The sequence below is a fragment of the Eschrichtius robustus genome, chromosome 14, assembly GCF_028021215.1.
Source record: "Eschrichtius robustus isolate mEscRob2 chromosome 14, mEscRob2.pri, whole genome shotgun sequence".
In the NCBI taxonomy this organism is placed as follows: domain Eukaryota; kingdom Metazoa; phylum Chordata; class Mammalia; order Artiodactyla; family Eschrichtiidae; genus Eschrichtius; species Eschrichtius robustus.
In genome coordinates, this window is record NC_090837.1 from 75,153,472 (window position 1) to 75,171,999 (window position 18,528).

The 18,528-nt window shown below is 37.6% G+C and overlaps 1 protein-coding gene across 3 annotated transcripts in view; it reads right to left on the bottom strand.

Moving 5' to 3' along the window:
• The window catches only part of DYM (dymeclin), a 385,877-nt gene that overhangs the window by 152,974 nt on the left and 214,375 nt on the right, over positions 1–18,528 (bottom strand). Inside the window, exon 14 of one of the 3 annotated variants that reach the window (XM_068563051.1) lies at positions 11,693–11,857. The exons of the other annotated variants lie outside the window; for them this stretch is intronic. Within the exon in view, the coding sequence (XP_068419152.1) occupies positions 11,693–11,857 (165 nt within the window). The remainder of the gene's footprint in view (positions 1–11,692; positions 11,858–18,528) is intronic. 3 annotated transcript variants of the gene reach the window in all.

Genomic DNA, 18,528 nt, shown 5'->3' on the forward strand with positions numbered 1-18,528 from the left:
CTCTAAACCATGGTAACAGGAAATACCACATTACCATAGTCACACCAAGAGTCATGCAAAATTTGGTAGCTTGGATACCTCTTGCATTTGCTGCTTAGTGTCAGGCACAAAAATCAAGGCAGCGCTTCTTGAGAAAGAATATTAAAAAAAGGAATGAAAATCAAAGCTCTTTCCTTTCCTTTCCTATCACAACACATTGCCTCAATATCTTGACGGCTATAGTAATATATTGTTATGCAAGACAGGAAAACAGCAAGAATTAAAAAGCCCACAGAACAGATGATTGCCCATTGTGTCTTACTGACCCGTATTTAATCCACAGTGATGCTCTCCACCTGACCATTTAAGGACAGTAAGAGGAATCTTGAGGCTACTGTACAATCAGCTGAACTATGAACAATATTCCCCAAATGCCCTTTTTTCACTGCGCACTCAGAAATAAATTTACCTGTAGCTATTTATTTACTGGTTTTAGATTAATTTGTTAACCTTTCTTTTATTTTCTAACATTTTATAGAAATGATACTGAAATGTTATTATATGTAGTTGCATCCCTATCTTCAAACGTGATTTTGGAAGTTTAGGACCGAAGGACATGACGTAAACCCTAAAAGGCGGACCCACCGCAACAAGACACAAACTGCTCTTTGCCCAGACTCCCAGTGCTGCCACAGGCACTGCACGCCAGGACGTGGAGCCCATACAGTAAAACTTCTACTGCCATGCATGACAGGGACCTGAGCTTCCTATTGGCTTCTAGTATGCGCTACCTGAGAATAAATGCACATAGGAAAAGGAATTACTGGTATTAACATGAGATACACCAAGAATAAACTTAAAAATAACAAACATTTTTAAGTTTATGTAAATGTTACCTGTAAAAAAAAAATGTACATATATAGATAGTAACTATACTTCTAAATCCCCAGGAAAGCTTCTGCTTATTTGTTTATTCAAAGTTAGAAGGACAACCCAATTGTTAGTCACTAAACAGAGGAGTAACATGGAAGCTGTAAGACTTTTAGTCACTATTGGAAATTATATTCAGTTGCTAACTGTACTTATTTTTTCTTTTCCCAGTGGTAACTAAAATGTAAAACATATCCTTTGGGTTACCTTGAAAATACACCTATAAATGCTTACTTTGTGAAATCTGGTTAAAAACCTTTTGAGAATAGCTTGTATCTTTTTTTACTTTGAGAAGGAAAAATTATCAAACCTATAGCAAAAATTAAAACCTAACTTAGACATTTGGGATACAACATTATGAAACTTTTAAAAGGATTAGTAGCTTTGAAAAACAGGAGACACTGCATGTTTAGAGAGTAGAAACCAGACTAAATGGTACCTACAGAATTTAGAGGACCAAGAAATACAGTTTTGAGTTTCTCCTGTTTCTACAGTCCACAGTTCAATTTTGAATTTTAGCCAGTTTTATAAACTATCTCCAAGTGAAATTTTGAGTGTGTAGAGAAGTTCAAGAATTTAAACATAAATTGTTTAAAATGTATAATCATCAAATAATATTGGATCTGTATTGGGCTCTAAGATGGGCTGAAGTGATTTCAAGGGCAAAGTTACTTAATAAAATCATACTATTATTAAAAGGTTTCTTGGGAGGCAGTATAAGGTTACAAGTGTAGCTTTTACAGCTAGAATAATTTCAGTTTCAATACTGGCTTTACCATCTTCTAGCAAGGTATTAAACTACTCTGTGCATCAGTTCCCTCATCTATAAAATGGAGATAACAATATTAACTACCTCACAGAGTTGCTTTGAGGATAAAAATAAAAATAGTTAATAGGCACTTCCCTGGTGGCGCAGTGGTTAAGAAACCGCCTGCCAATGCAGGGGACACGGGTTCGAGCCCTGGTCCGGGAAGATCCCACATGCCGCGGAGCAACTAAGCCCGTGCGCCACAACTACTGAGCCTGAGCTCTAGAGCCTGCGTGCCACAACTACTGAAGCCCTTGCACCTAGAGCCCGTGCTCCGCAACAAGAGAAGCCACCGCAATGAGAAGCCCATGTACCGCAACGAAGAGTAGCCCCCACTCGCTGCAACTAGAGAAAGCCCGCGCACAGCAACGAAGACCCAACACAGCCAAGAACAAATAAAATAAAAAATAAATAAATTAAAAAAAAAAAGTTAATAATTACAACAGTGTCCATTACAGAGTAAGAGAGTTCAATAAATATTAGCTATTATCACCACTACTGGGCAAAGAAAGTATTTTGTATGTACTCTCTTAATATACAGCCTTTAGAAAATCCATACAGTACATCTAAAGTTCATTTAAAAATTAATTTTTAATGAACTGCCTCTTACAGACAGCTAGTTTGTAGAATTGTTGTGCAAAACAAGCAACCTCTTGGAATATATCTAATTCTAATTTAAGATCAATATAAGAATGCACATGGAAAAATGCCTAAGAAAAGTATTAACTCTTCAATTCCTATTCCAGATCAAATCTTTAAGATGGAGACTTAAAATGTAACAGATTAAAAATATAACAGGATTAGGGACTTCCCTGGTGGTGCAGTGGTTAAGAATCTGCCTGCCAATGCAGGGGACGCGGGTTCCAGCCCTGGTCTGGGAAGATCCCACATGCCGTGAAGCAACTAAGCCCGTGAGCCACAACTACTGAGCCTGAGCTCTAGAGCCTGCGAGCCGCAACTACTGAAGCCCCTGCACCTAGAGCCCGTGCTCCGCAACAAGAGAAGCCACCGCAATGAGAAGCCCGCGCACCGCAACGAAGAGTAGCCCCTGCTCACCGCAACTAGAGAAAGCCTGCACGCAGCAACGAAGACCCAATGCAGCCAAAAATAAATAAATAAATAAATATTTTAAATTAAAAAAAAAATAACAGGATTGAACTGAAATTTTTAAATCTCAAAACATAAAATTTTTTTAAAAATTGGAGGAGCTATCTATTGAGAATAATTCATTAAGTGCATGTATACAGCGAGATGCATTTCTCACTTTATAATGCTGTGACATTCAGTCAGATGAAACTCTGATCTCCAGAGACTTGGATTCTACTTCTAGCTTGTGTGATCTTTGCCAAACCATTTAACTTCTCCATATTCTCCTCCAATTCCTCATTTTTTGCAGGATGGAAATAAATTTGTTGTCAATCTAACTCAGAGGGATAGGATTAGAGTAAATGTCATTCCCACTCTGTGGCCAAATTGAAAAGGATTTACCTTTCTCGTCATGAGTACGATGATTTAGTTACTTACTGCCAGTAGGTGAAACATTAACTTCTGATTTACATCACTGCCTATTTAAATTCTGGAAGTCAAATAAATGTAAGGCTGGAATCGTGACGTGCCAAGGCATGGAGAATGGGTGAAATCACTTTTCTTCCATATACAGGAAACCCTGTATATTTAAGTCTGTTAGACATTCAGTAACCAAGAATATTTCTATAATAAGCAGTTATGCAGGTCTGCATGTCTGAATATGTACATGAAATTCCCTGCAAACGGCAGCCCCAGGGAAAGAGCATCCAACTTGGGGGATTTTGTATCCATTCCAAATCCTCCATACGTTGTCTAAACTGCATGAGAAGTTTTAATTTTGTTGTTTAGAGTGCTCATCTTCGGGAACTCTGGTTACACCTACATATCACAGGTACATTAACTAAGACTTGAGTGCCTCCTTTACCAATGAAATCTATACCAAGAGCATTTGGTGGAAAAAAAGATCTATTACCACTTTGGGGGATCAAATATGAATTTCATATTTTTGTTTCCTTTCTATCTTACTTTGTTTCCATATGGAAAAATCTTCATGATATCCTCCTTAGACTAAAATTTTACTTATCTGTAACTCATAATTTTCCCTTTCTTTATTAACCATTTTAATATCTTCTTTTGGAAGTGTTTTTACATATATGTACATTGAATATTTTCTCCCAATCATTATTCTTACCAGTGTCCTTGGAAGAGCAGAGAATTTTAATTTTCATTAAATCCAATTTACCAGTTAAAAATTTTTTTTTACTTTGAGCTTCCCTGGTGGCGCAGTGGTTGAGAGTCTGCCTGCCAATGCAGGCGACACGGGTTCGAGCCCTGGTCTGGGAAGATCCCATATGCCGCGGAGCAACTGGGCCCGTGAGCCACAATTACTGAGCCTGCGTGTCTGGAGCCTGTGCTCCGCAACAAGAGAGGCCGCGATAGTGAGAGGTCCGCGCACCGCGATGAAGAGTGGCCCCCGCTCGCCACAACTAGAGAAAGCCCTCGCACAGAAACGAAGACCCAACACAGCCATAACTAAATAAATAAATAAATTTAAAAATGGTCCACATCAAAAAAATCTTTAAAAAAATTTTTTTTATTTTACTTAGTTAATAGGTATCTTCTGTTATACTTTACTAACTTAATCTACATTTCTTCCCTCTGGGCAATAAATTGTACAGTGCGACTTGGCGACATTTTAGTGCCAATCACTATGTCATGCTAGTATAACAATTTATTTTGAGAAGGGTTTTAATGTTACTGTTGATCTTCAATAAATCTTACCAATATTCTTATAAGTAACACACTGAAAATATTTTCCTAAACGTTTCCAATTAGGTATAGTATAATGAATATGTCTGCTTTTCTACTAGGTAATTTTGAATTAAAAAGGAAGTTAAATAGAATTTTTAATACACACCGTGATATATATTTTTTTACTTCTTATCTATATTTCTGAAACTTCATTCTGCTACTACTATGACAGCTACTACCCTCCACAATTTATTTATGCTGAAGGACAACTTTTCGGTGGGAGGGTGGTAAAGCTTGTAAGAACTATTCTAGCTTCAAATTATTTGAAATGTTGTATATTATTATGGTGTGTAGTCTTATGTTTAAATTTCAAGGGACAAAATTTAATGCAAAATAAGCTTACTGCTTCCTCTGAGTTTTTTCTGCTTAGCTAGAGCCACCAAATAAAAGATTTTTGCATTTTTATGAGTCATCTTTCAAACCATGTTGATATTGCTTTGATGGTCACAGTTTACCATATAAATCCAAAAAGTGAGTGGAAACTTTGTAAAATATTTAACTGAGAAAAAAAAAGCAATGTAATTTCACATATTCAAGAATTAAGGAGCCTTCCTTTGGCAGGCAGTTTTACTGCATATCTGTAGAAAGTATAAGAATACTTCATTATCTAATGATGCTACCTTGAATGCCATTTTGAAGATATAGTAGCATTAAAACAGGATTGTCATCTTACTGCTTCTAGTCAAGTAATCGCTGAAGAAGTGGTCATTATTAGACTGGGCTAGTCTGCAAAAAAGTTAATTGTAATAAACTAAAAGCATCCATTCTCATCAAATATGAAGCACCTGTTGCATACTTAAGTATGATATTAGGTGCTACGGATTAATGGATAAAAAAGCATACATCTTCTGCCCTCATGGAGCTTAGAGTCTACTCTGAGAGAGACAGAGAGATAAAGAACGTGTGTGAGAGAGAAAACATAGTACAATGTTAAGTATAACAATGGATTTGGGGATAAGGGAAAATCTGAGGAAGTAACAAGTGTAAGAAATACAGAGTTGCGGGCTTCCCTGGTGGCCCAGTGGTTAAGAATCCGCCTGCCAATGCAGGGGACACGGGTTCGAGCCCTGATCCGGGAAGATCCCACATGCCGCGGAGCAACTAAGCCCATGTGCCACAACTACCGAGCCTGCGCTCTAGAGCCCGCGCACCTAGAGCCTGTGCTCCACAACAAGAGAAACCACTGCAATGAGAAGCCCACACACTGCAACGAAGAGTAGCTCCCACTCGCCGTAACTAGAGAAAGCTCACACGCAGCAACGAAGACCCAACACAGCCAAAAATAATAAATAAATAAAATAAATTTATTAAAAAAAAAAAAAAAAAAAAAGAAATACAGAGTTGGGGAAAGAACATTCTAGACAGGGAAGAGCATGTAAAAAGCCTAAAGATGGAAATAGGGTCAGCAAATCCTAGAAAATAAAAGAATTGGTGTGGCTAGAGGATGTACCATCCTAAGGGCAAAGGGAATCCACTGAAGGGTTTCGAGCAAGGAAGAGCAGTAATTGGATTTAGAGTACCTGAACATGCTTGCTAGGTGAGGAATTAGGGGTGCGAGTGGGAGTGATAAGACTGCAGGAGGAGAAACCAGATAGGTTTTCTCAGTCTAGGTGTGAGAGAAGACCGTTTGAGCTAGAGTGGCTGCCAGTGGGCACAGAGAAAAGAAGGCAGATACTACTTACATTCTGGATACAGAAATGAAATGAATAGAGTCAGGATGGATGTAGGGGGTGAGGGAGTGAAAATGCTGAAGATTTTCATGGGATGGGCGTAAGTAACTTGATGGATGGAGACACCATTTACTGAGATGGAGGAGACTAAAAGAAAAGGTTAATGGAGAAAGGTTAAGAGTTCACCTGAAAGATGGGGCCTGTGAAAGGTGTGAGTGGTGACTATAGCATGAAGACGGCTGACAATATGGGACTGGAGCTCAGAATTTCAGCTGGCGTTATCCATTTGAGAAGCAGTGGCACTTGCATGACATGGAAAGTCACAGAAATAGACAAAAATGCCTACGGTAAGAGTTTAAGTGAAAGGAGAGGAAGACCTTAGGATCAAGCTTTAAGGAATTCTAATATTTTCAAAAAGAACCTAAAAAGAAATGGCAAAATGGTGGGAAGAAAGCCAGGAGTATAATGTCACAGAAGTGAAGAGAAGGGTGTGGGGCAAAGCTCTCTACACCTCAGCTCTGAGACCAAGCCAAGATGGTGGCTAGGATTGTCAAGCTTTGCCCTCCTCTTTTCTCCAGAATGCACGGCGATGATTCATTCCTGTACATCTTGAGAAGAAAAAAGAAACCCCCAAATCTCCGGATCAGAACACATACTAATTTAGAATAGTGATTTTAAAAAAATTTCACTGCCTACTGTTTATTCCTCCCAACTTTTCTGATCTGAATTTACCTGTCCTATTTTGATTTATACAGCACTGAGTACTAAGGCAGTAAATCTTAAGACTGAACACAACATTACAGAAAATGGGATAAGCTTGATGACAAGATCAAGTAGTGAATATGTAACTCGAAAGGAAACCGTAATGGTTTAAGTGGGATAATACATTTCATTCATGCCACAGAAGTGGCACAAAAATCAATAAAGCACATAGCCACAATAGAATTATTAAGACAGTATCATATGCATGAAAAGTTATGACTATGGCTTCAAATATTTATTCATTACAAATTCAGTGAACAGCATACAGTATGACAAGACTGTTCTACTAATTTAAGAAACCTCTCTTGAGGAAACTCATTAGAATATTATCTTAGATTTAGATTGAAGAGGCAATCCTTTCAAAGCAATAAAATGGCACTGGATGTGATTTTTTTAAACCACAATATAAAAGACATACCAAATAGGGTAAAAGCACTCCTAAATTTGAAAGTTAGACAGAGAAATGACTTAATGTTGTGCTTAGAATTACAGACCCATTCTCAAAAAGAAAAAATAAAGAATTAATAAAAATTCTAACATAAGCCATGGGTGAAATTTTCTGTGATCACAGATCAGGGAACTCCTATCTATTCCCATAAATCACACTGCAGGTCTTTGTCAATTAATAAAATGACATTATATACTATGTTGGTAGGGGGAGAAAAAAGAAAAGCCAAAGACATAGATTTTATTTGGGCAGTGGAGAGAGGGCACAGAAAAGGGAGAGAAGAAACTTACAATTTAAATTTGCATAATTAAAAAAATTATTTTTTAAATTAAGTTTGTAAACTTAATTTTGCAAAATAAACAAACTTATTTTTTAAAGAAATGTCATGTATATTTTACTAATGTTCCACAACTATTTTTATACATTATCTAGTTTTTGTCCATGTGCATATAATTTTACACAGTTGTATTAACAGCAGTACATAACTTTATATACTTTTTTCACTTAACACTGTACCAGATGTTTTCCATATTTCTACTCATTTTTCCTTATAATATTTTTAATGGCTGCAAAATATTCCACTGAGTTGATAGGATATAGTTTACTTGTAGTTACTAGCGATTAATTCAAATTCTCAAATGCTCAAAATTCTAAATTTGACTTCTACAGATGGCAACTCTTAGGTTAGTAATCTGAGAGTTGCTCTCAAGGCTTGTGAGCATAAACAGGAGAAGCTACCAGGTCTGAAAGCCTTATAGCTTCATAAGGTTTGACTCAAGAGTAAGATGGGCCAAAATCAAACATTAAACTAAGAATAAATGTAAAGCCCTGCAGTTAGGTTAAAAAAAAAATTAAATGTGCAACAGGTCTAAGGAGATGTGTGTTCAGGTGAAAAGGATCTGGGAATTTTACATGAGCTAAGGTGTGCCTGCTTTAAAATGTGTGGTTTGTCTTACGACAAATTAACAGAGTATAATTTATAACTATAATTCAGTTTATAATTTATATAGTTTTCATTTATAAAGGACAAAATTATAAAGTACAACTGGAACATTACATCCAATTCTGGGTACCAAATTTTGTGATATGTGCTGACAAATATAATTATCCAGAAAGAGAAAAAGAAGGCTGAATAATCTAAAGATCATTTGTCTCTGTAATGGTTAATGTAATCAGGCTATTTAAGTTAAAGAAAAAACTTTAAGGGGAGTCATGACAGATGTTTTTAAAAACCTGAAGGCCTCTGATAAGCAGCAAAGTTTATACATTTATGTGTTTCTCTCAAGCAGAACCAGACCAATACATGAAAGTTACTGGCAGGCAGACTTCACATATGACAACCTTTCTAACAATGAAACAGCAAGAACCCTACCACCTCCCGAAGTAGGAAGCACCCAGAAGCTCTCTCTCAGGGATGCTATAAAAAGAACTCTTACACTGGAAAGAAGTTTACAGTAGAATGACTGAAATTTCTATCGCAGTGATTCGTGTTAGACTAAGGTAAAGTTCCTTCCTAAGGAATAGGCTTATATTTCTCTCTAGGAATTGAATTACATTTTAAACAGTCTGCATAACCAAAAGCTACTTGAGGTTGTGAACTGAGTCTGAGATTGCTCCTTTCAGACATTTGGCTTGGTTTATCCTTCCATACAACATAGTTGAAAGAAAAATCTTTCAACTGCAGGGACTAGATCACACTTGACCACGTGTCACTGTGTATGCAGGATGTTCACCACTTGCAGATGAACATGCCACAAAGGTGACCAGACGTCTCCTTTTATGCGAATCCCGCCCACATTCTGAAGTCTGTCCCAAATGGAAGCGTTTCCTGTCCACTGTCTCAGCCTGCAAGTGGTGGGGTCGGATGTTAAGCCAGTGGGGGAGGAGGAGGAGCCCAAGTCCCTAACCTCTGCACTTCAGGAAAAGTAGACAGGGCCAGGCAGAAACTGGATGCCAAAAGACAGCACACACCTCTGATGCAAACGCCCTGTTACAAGATGAGAGAAGACGGGAGATGTCAGAGAGGAGACAGGAGTAGGGATGGGCTGAGGTGGTCCTTTGAGCAAAGGTGGTGAATGAGGAAAAGGAAAATGGGAAAGAAATGCTACAGCAACTCAGAAACTGAGGGTGGATTTAACTCTGCCAGGAATTAGCTGAAGGGGGCTTGGGAATCGCACGCTGCTTTCTTTAGCCACGTGGTACCTTCATCTTCCTCCTGTCAACTTTTCACTTTTGTTCCTTCCTACTTTGTCTTCCTCATCCTTTTCCTTCTGTTTTCTTTCATCTTCCCAGTTGACTGTGTATTTCTGTCTCCTGTCTGTTCCTGTGAGGTGAGGGGTGTGACTCCAGAGTACACCGGCACATTGTCACACGTGGCAGATGGTAAAACCTGCTGCAACTAGTATTAATGAACAATGCACCAGGCATGAGGTGCTATAAGATGTATAATAAGGAATAAGATTCAGTGTCTACTCCCAGGAGGCTCACAGTCCGGCAGGACGGATACCATGCACATGAAGACACACAGAAAAACAGAAGCACAGTGTGGTGGTAACTTTATGTGCCAACTTGGCTAGGCTATGGCGTCCAGCTGTTTGGTCAAACACTTGTCTAGACGTGGCTGTGAAGGTATTTGGGTGTGCGATTAACATTTATAATCAGTTCACTTTAAGGAAAGCAGATTACCCTCGTAATGTGGGTGAAGGCCTTAACAGCAAAGACTGAGGTTTCCTGAGGAAGAAGGAATTCTGTCTCAAGACTGTAACATAAACATCCTGCCTGAGTTTCCAGACTGCTGGCCTGCCCTATGGATTTAGGATTTAAGACTGAAACATCAATACCTGAATTTCCACCTAATTTCAGACTCACCCTAAAATAAATCTCAACTATTCTCTCTCTCTACACACACACACACATACACCCCTACTGGTTCTGTTTCTCTGGAGAACCCTGACTAGTACACTAGTAAACAAGGGCAAGGTCAATTATGGTGTCCAATTCAGAGGTTCAATGATTAGTAGCTGCTCTCTCCATTCTTTGAAACCAGACAAGTTCTGTCTCCAGATCCAAAGAGTAGTCACTTACCTGATATTCACTCACTTTACAAGCCAGCTGAAAGTCACTGGCTTTAGTTTGATAAATTCTCCTATATTACATACATAAGAGTTGATCTATTATTTCCACTTGCTCTTCTATTTGATTTTTTTCATTTCTTGAAAGTGTCGTTACTGACTCAGTAAGAGTCTGACCAACATCATTATGAGAGTCTAAAATTTTTCTGCTACCAAGAAAAGGATCTGTCACCTTAGTTGTCACACTGTCTTCAATTCCTAATAATCAAAGTGTTTTCACTTAGATATACTGTGTAGTCTGAAGCTTTCCTATGCGTCTTCACCTGAAAAGATCTATTTTAATTCTAAATGCTTGCTCTTTTCTAGAAGGCGGTCATGGAGTTTTTTCCGTCTTCCTCTAAATCAACTGGCAGTGAAGACACTGCCTTCAGACATCATACTTGGCTAACAGTATAGTGCTGGTGTGCGTCATCTCTGACTTATAGAAAATGTGTGTTAGAAATGTCAACTTCAAGTACAAAGCAGTAATGTCATACTGCCCCTCTACTAAACAACAGGAGTTGATTTTCTCTGATACTTGAGATTGATGGCTTGTCTCTTTCTTACTGCTCCCATTTGCATTAACTTTAATCTAGATTCATCTATGACACGTTGCAACTTGCTGATTTTATAACCCCTCTGTAATGTAAATGAAATGAGTGAGAAATACAAAATCCCAATGAATAATTTCTACCTTCTTATAAAATCAAACCTGCTCAGCTGAATGTGCCTCTATCAAAACATGGGTGCAGCCTCACAGCCAGCTCTCAGCTATACAAGCAGAGCAAGAAAGAGACCTCAAAATTCGTATGTAATTTCATATATAAACCAGACAGAGCCCTCCCAACTATCATAAGTTAAACCTAAAGATTTCCAAATGAAGCAAAGTAGAGAAAAATTCTCTCAAGTTTACATGACAACTATGTGGCTAAAAGCTTTTCTCTCTCCCATGAAACATAACAAAGTACTTAAGACATTTGTTTAAAAAAAAAAATCCCAGCCATTTTTCTAAAGAATTATTTAGTATCACTTCAAATATAAATTTCCTCCTTAATCATTTAATTGACATGTATCCCATTAAAGCATGCAATTATCAGTCAATATACAGCATGCAGCATGCAGTAAATGGACAGCATAGGTTAATAACCTGGAAGCATAGGATCTGAGAATGTGAGAGCAAGTTAAAGACAAGAGTTCCTCTCCATTGTCACTGAGGGTCGAGAAGCAATGTTGAAGCGTAGAACAGTGAGAGTGGGGGAAATACAGTTTGTCCAACACATAAACATATCTCCGCAAGTGGCGGCAGGTATAACTGAAAGACAAGGGTAAAAGGAGAAAAACAGAAAGAGAGGAGTTTTCCTTTGAAAAAATAAATCATTCTCAATGACCTCAAAGTTTTCTGTGTATTTTCACTAGATGGTGCCCAAGAAAAAAAAACTGTAAAAGAGAATATTAAAAAGATTAAAAACAAGAAAACAACCTGATTTTTTAAAAAATGGACAAGACCTAAGCAGACACCTCACCAAAGATTTACAGATGGCAAATAAGCATAAGAAAAGATGCTCCTATGTTATGAAGGAAATACAAATTAAAACAACGAGATACCACTACATACCTATGAGAATGGCCAAAATCCAGAATACTGAAAATACCTAATGCTGACAAGGATGTGGAGTAACAGAAATTCTCACTTATTGCTGATAGGAATGCAAAATGGTACAGCCACTTTGGAAGACAGTTTTAGTTTTCTTACAAAACTAAACATACTCTTACCACATAATCCAGCAATCATGCTTCTTGGTGTTTACCCAAATGAGCTGAAAACTTATGTCCACACAAAAACCTGCACATGGATGTTCATACCAGCTTTTTTCATAACTGCCAAAACTTGGAAACCATTAAGATGTCCTTCAGTAGGTAAAAGGATAAATAAACTGTGGTACATCCAGACAGTGGAATGTTATTCAGCACTAAAAAGAAATGAGCTATCAAGTCATGAAAAGACATGGAGGAAACTTACATGCATATTACTGAGTGAAAGAAGCCAATCTAAAAAGGCTACATAATGTATGATTTCAACTCCATGACACTCTAGAAGAAGCAAAACCATGGAGACAGTAAAAAGATCAGTGGTTGCCAGGAGTTAGTGGGGAGGAAGTCAGTGCACAGAGGATTTTTAGGGCAGTGAAACTCTTCTGTATGACACCATAATGGTGGATACATGACATTATACACTTATCCAAACCCACAGAATGTACAACACCATGAGTGAAACCTAATGTAAACTATGGAGTTTGGGTGATAATGATGTGTCCAAGTAGGTTTATCAATTATAACAAATGTATCACCCCTGGTACAGAATGCTGATAGTGGGGGAGGCTAAGTGCAGGGGCGAGGCAGGGGTATATGGGAATTCTCTGTACAATCTACTCAATTGTGCTGGGAACCCAAAACTGTTCTTAAAGAAAAAGTCTATTTAAAAGGAAAAAAAGATATACTGACAGAGGGAAAAGTCTCAAAATATCACGTCATTAGTTAACCATATAAAATTTGCCTTGGTAGAGCAAAGTGACGTGAGATATTTTCTCTTTGCAGTAGTACAAATACATTCCTGGAAGATAGGTAATACTACTACAACAATGTGGAAGATGCCATGGTAGAGGGAATACTAGGGGTCAGAAAACTTAGAAATCTAGATCCAGCCCAGCCACTGGCAGCTTTATAACAGTTGGTACTTGATCTAAGTCTCAATTCCACAAATTGCAACATGAAAGTAAAAAGTTTAAATTACTCAAAAAGTTTGAAGTGGTATTATAAAAAGGTAAAATAGTAAGAATTTATTAGTATTATTATTATTGCCAGAGCAATTTCACTTATATCACATTTCAGACCACTTAAAAACAACAAGTTTGAAAGAGGAAAATGCCAAATCAATCAAGGTCAATTAACCAAATAGTGAATACATCAATTGATATGCCTAGACTATTTGTCTTTGAGAACCATGTCTGAAAAACCATACCAAAGGTCTATCAAAGTTCCCAAGGAGGCAACCGGTGATTTTTAAAGTGTGGTGGAACTCAAAATAAAACTAAGAGACTGAAAGATTAGAAACAGGGAAATTTCCACAAATGGACAATCCAATCATCCATTCAACCAACTAACCAATCAATCAACTAATAAGCCAAGCAGTATCTACTATCTACTGCATGTAGGAACAGTGCTCGACATTGAAGACAGGATGAGGAAGAAAATACATACAATTATTACCCATATAGAGCTTACAAGATAGAGGGAAAGACAGATGTTAGACAGTAACAAAATTCCACCACAAACTGTATAATTTCAAACTTCGAACTGCAGTAAGCACTCTAAAGGAAAAGTACTGAATGCTTCAAGAGGAGTAAAATGGGGATCTCCTTGAGATGTGGAGGTTGAGGAAGGGCTCTTGCAAAGTGAACTTTAAGCTGACTTCTTAAGGAAGAATGCAAGTTAGCTAAATAAAGAGTGTGGGCTGGGAAGAGGGGACATGAGTAAATTAAAAATCTATTACAAATAATATATGAATGTGGCAAAAAGAGTGGGCTCAAAATTAATAGCCTTCCTCTATTCAAAAAACAATCAGTTTTTAAAAAAACACCATGATTCCATTACAATGACACCAAAAAATGATGAAGTATTCAAGAATAAATCAAAAGTTATGTACAAATATGTATGAAGAAATGTTTAAAATGGTAGTAAGGAAAAATTTTAGACTCAATAAAATGGAAAAAAAAATTTTTTAGACAGGAAACTCTAGGGTTGTAAAGTCACCAAATGTTCTTATGTTAATCTAAAAATTTATATCCTCACAAACATCAGTAAGATTTTTTAGAAACTAGACCAGTTAATTCTAAGGTTCATATAGGAAACTGAACATTTAAGAAGAGCCGGGGTGGGGGGGGGGGTACTTCCCTGGTGGTGCAGTGGTTAAGAATCCGCCTGCCAATGCAGGGGACACGGGTTCGAGCCCTGGTCTGGGAAGATCCCACATGCCGCAGAGCAACTAAGCCCGTGTGCCACAACTACTGAGCCTGTGCTCTAGAGCCCGCAAGCCACAACCACTGAGCTTGTGTGCCACAACTACTGAAGCCCGTGCACCTAGAACCCGTGCTCCGCAACAAGAGAAGCCACCGCAATGAGAAGCCCGTGCGCCGCAATGAAGAGTAGCCCCTGCTCGCCACAACCAGAGAAAGCCCGTGCACAGCAGCAAAGACCCAACGCAGCCAAAAATAAATTAATTAATTTTTTTTAAAAAAAGAGCCAGGAAATTCTGAAAAACTAGAGTTATAAGATGGGATTAGCTCTGCCACCTATTAAAAAATACTCTAAAGCGACTGTCAGAAACAGTCTGGTATAGTGCATGAGTAGACAGAACACCACAATAGACTCAAATAGGACAGGAACCTAGTATAAGATAAAGGTGGCACTTTAAAACAGAAAACCAGATAAGTTATTCAATAAATGATATTAAGTTAACTGGGTAAATAACTAGAAAAAAATATAGCTGACTTTCTACTTCACCTCTTAAAATAAATTCCAAGTTGATCAAAGGCTTGAAAGAAAAACACTACTACAAGAAAGTTCAAAAATAAACCATACACCTGAGAGTCATTTAAAAATAAAGACATAAATTTGACCACACACAAAAAAATGGAAAATATGAATGGAGGAGACAATCACTTTTCACTCTTTATCTTTTGTACTGTTTGCACTTTCTGCCATTTTCATGTATCACAGAAATAAATTAACAACTAATTAATTTTTAAAAATTTAAAGGGGCACAGGAGTGATACTTTCAATCAGAGAGAATATCCTAAAGCAGGGAGATCTAGGCGAGTTCATGGATCTGAAAGAAGTTCAGTACAGCTGCTGTAACAGTGAATACATGGTCAAAGGTAAGGCAGGCGCATGCAGGCTATGTGCTATTTTAAAAGATTTATCCTATCGTGGAAAATTAATGAAGGGATTGAACGGAGAGCCACTATATCTGATTTACATTTTTTTAAAATAAATTTATTTATTTATTTTTGGCTGCATTGGGTCTTCGTTGCTGTGCGCGGGCTTTCTCTCATGGAGAGCAGGGGCTACCCTCCTTTGTGGTGCGTGGGCTTCTCACTGCGGTGGCTTCTCTTGTGGTGGAGCATGGGCTCTAGGCACGCGATCTTCCGTAGTTGTGGCTCGCGGGCTCTAGAGCGCAGGCTCAGTAGTTGTGGCGCACGGGCTTAGTTGCTCCGTGGCATGTGGGATCTTCCTGGACCAGGGCTCAAACCCATGTCCCCTGCACTGGCAGGCAGATTCTTAACCACTGTGCCACCAGGGAAGTCCCTGATTTACATTTTTTAAGATACATTTCTGCAATGCAAAGATAAAATTGGAGAGGGGCAAAAGTTGAAAGATAAAACTAGACAAGGGCAGGAGTAGAAAAGCAAAGAGCAGTCAGAAGCTACTGCAATAGTTTAGGCAAATACTGCTGATGGCTTAGAGCACGGGTATGGCAGAGTAAAATCAGTAAAACCTGCACACTGACTGGAATGGGGGATGATGTCAGTGGAAGAAGATATCAAGAATAACTCCCTGATTTCTGTATTAGGAACTGAATGAAAGTAAACTTTCTGAGATAGGAGAAACTGAAGGAGAGATAGGTTTTATGGAAAAGATCATGAGTTTGGTTTTGAACATGTATGGTATCAGACACTGTAGTTGTGAGATGTCAGTAAAAGTTGGTATATGGGTAAGTTTGAAGCTAGGAGAGGTGTGGACTAACTAACCTAGAGATACAGGTAGATATAGACATAGACACACAGATGGAAATCACAACTCTGAGAGCATGTATGAGATCACCTATAGTCAAAGTGATGAGACAGAAGCAGGACCCAGAAGTTACAGCCTTTCCAAGTGTGAGAGAGAGAGAGAGAGAGAGAGGGAGGGAGAGAGGAGGTGGGGGGGAGAGAGAGAGAGGGAGAGAGAGGGAGGGAAGATGATAATGAATACTAAATGGTAACTAGAGTGGCAGGAAGAAAATCTAAGAGCGTTGTCAGAAATCAAGAAAAGGAGTGTTTCAAGGTAGCCTTGGTAATAATACGCCTTTAAGATAATTTCCAAATATGCTAAACAAATAATAAACTTTTCAAACCGTATGATTGAAATAGTTAAAAATATTTTTATAAACAGAGCTACTGTTCAATTTAGAGAAGCTCCTTGCTATTAATTTAATCATCTTGAAATATTCTTTATTATTTTTACATAGAGAGTGAATGGAAATAGCCCAGGTGACCAGCAGCCATGTGACAGATGTATTCTCATTGTGTGAAAAATCCTTTAGCTTCATACTTTTAGCTTACAACAACAACAACAACAACAAAAAAAAACAAGAAATGAACAAAAAACAACACAACTAGCTTTTCGGAATTACCTTTTAACCACTTACAATTCTATCATGAAGTCTGTCTGAATATTTTCACAGCAATTGTAAAAATGGTAAAAAATGAATTCAAAATTCAGTAGACCCTAGACTTTGAAATTGCTATTTTGAATTCAGCTCAATCTGTAGTCCTTAAATATAAATCAAGGCACAGAAAATTGGCTTTTAATTACATTCAGTTGTCATTATTAACTAATTTTTATGAGCATCCACTGGATAAATAATATTTATTGGTTACTGAACAAGACTTCAGTTATGAAATTATTTTAAAGGCATGTAGTCTACATAAAATTAATAAAATGTTTCAAAAGGTACAAATATGAAAATGGATAAAAGATATGATGTTGCATTTACTTCAGCATTTTACACAAAAGAATACCTTCTAATCATTACTGAAAAACAGTTATATGGCATCTGATTGAAACCTTGCCGAGACAAAAAGATCAACATCTTGGTTACCTTTTTCTAGATATACTCTAATTTTTAAATATTCTTAAAACACAGTGATAATATTACTATTACCTTCCATGAATGGAACAGTATAATATTTTTTTGATGAGCACAGGTTTACATTAGGATTTTTAGCAGTTGCTCATATTAGGCTGGTGACCAAATGTAATGCATTATAGGACAATCTTTCCAATCCTTTATTTTACAACTGATCTTTGGAACTTAAATTAGGAAATGTCAACTTGCAGTGCTTGGTTTCATTCTAATATGTCAAGATAATTTTGAATATGAACTCTGTGACTTTGTCATCTACTAAACTGAGAATATCTCTCATGATTTCTTCTAAGAAAATCATTAATAGAAGCACTGAATAGAAACAGGTCAAGGACAGACCTCCTAGAAAAATGCACTAGCGATCTCTGTGTTGGCCATCAGTGCATAGAGAAACACTAATCAACAGCATTTTCATGTTTTTCAGCCATAAATATATGAAGGAGGAATGTGAAAAAAAAATACTTTCACATTTATGACCTACTTATGTTTTTTGTCCCCATATTCCACCACGGTAATTAAAAACAGGTATCAGAATCCCCATTTAACAAATGATAAAATTGCAGAATAAAGAAGTGACATGTTAACTATCCTGTAAATTAGTAATGGAAGAATTCTACCCAGTGGAATCCACCAACAATGCTGTCATGCTCCAGCCCAGAGGCTTTCTAACTCTGTAAATGAATATCCAAGACCAGGACCCATCTGCTCTGGAAGTTCTCCAAGTCCTATTCCTGCCCACTTCTCCCAAATAAAAGTATTAAGAAGCTGATAATGTCCAAGATAAGGTAGGGTTAAAAAAAATTTTTTTAACAGGTTTACAATTAAATAGATATTTTTACTAAGTCCTAAAAAGGACTCCAGGACTCAATCCACCGAAGGAAAGCAAAAACTTAAGAAAATATAAAAATTGTGCTATTTAAAAACGCGAATCAGGGGCTTCCCTGGTGGCGCAGTGGTTGAGAATCTGCCTGCTAATGCAGGGGACACGGGTCCGAGCCCTGGTCTGGGAAGATCCCACA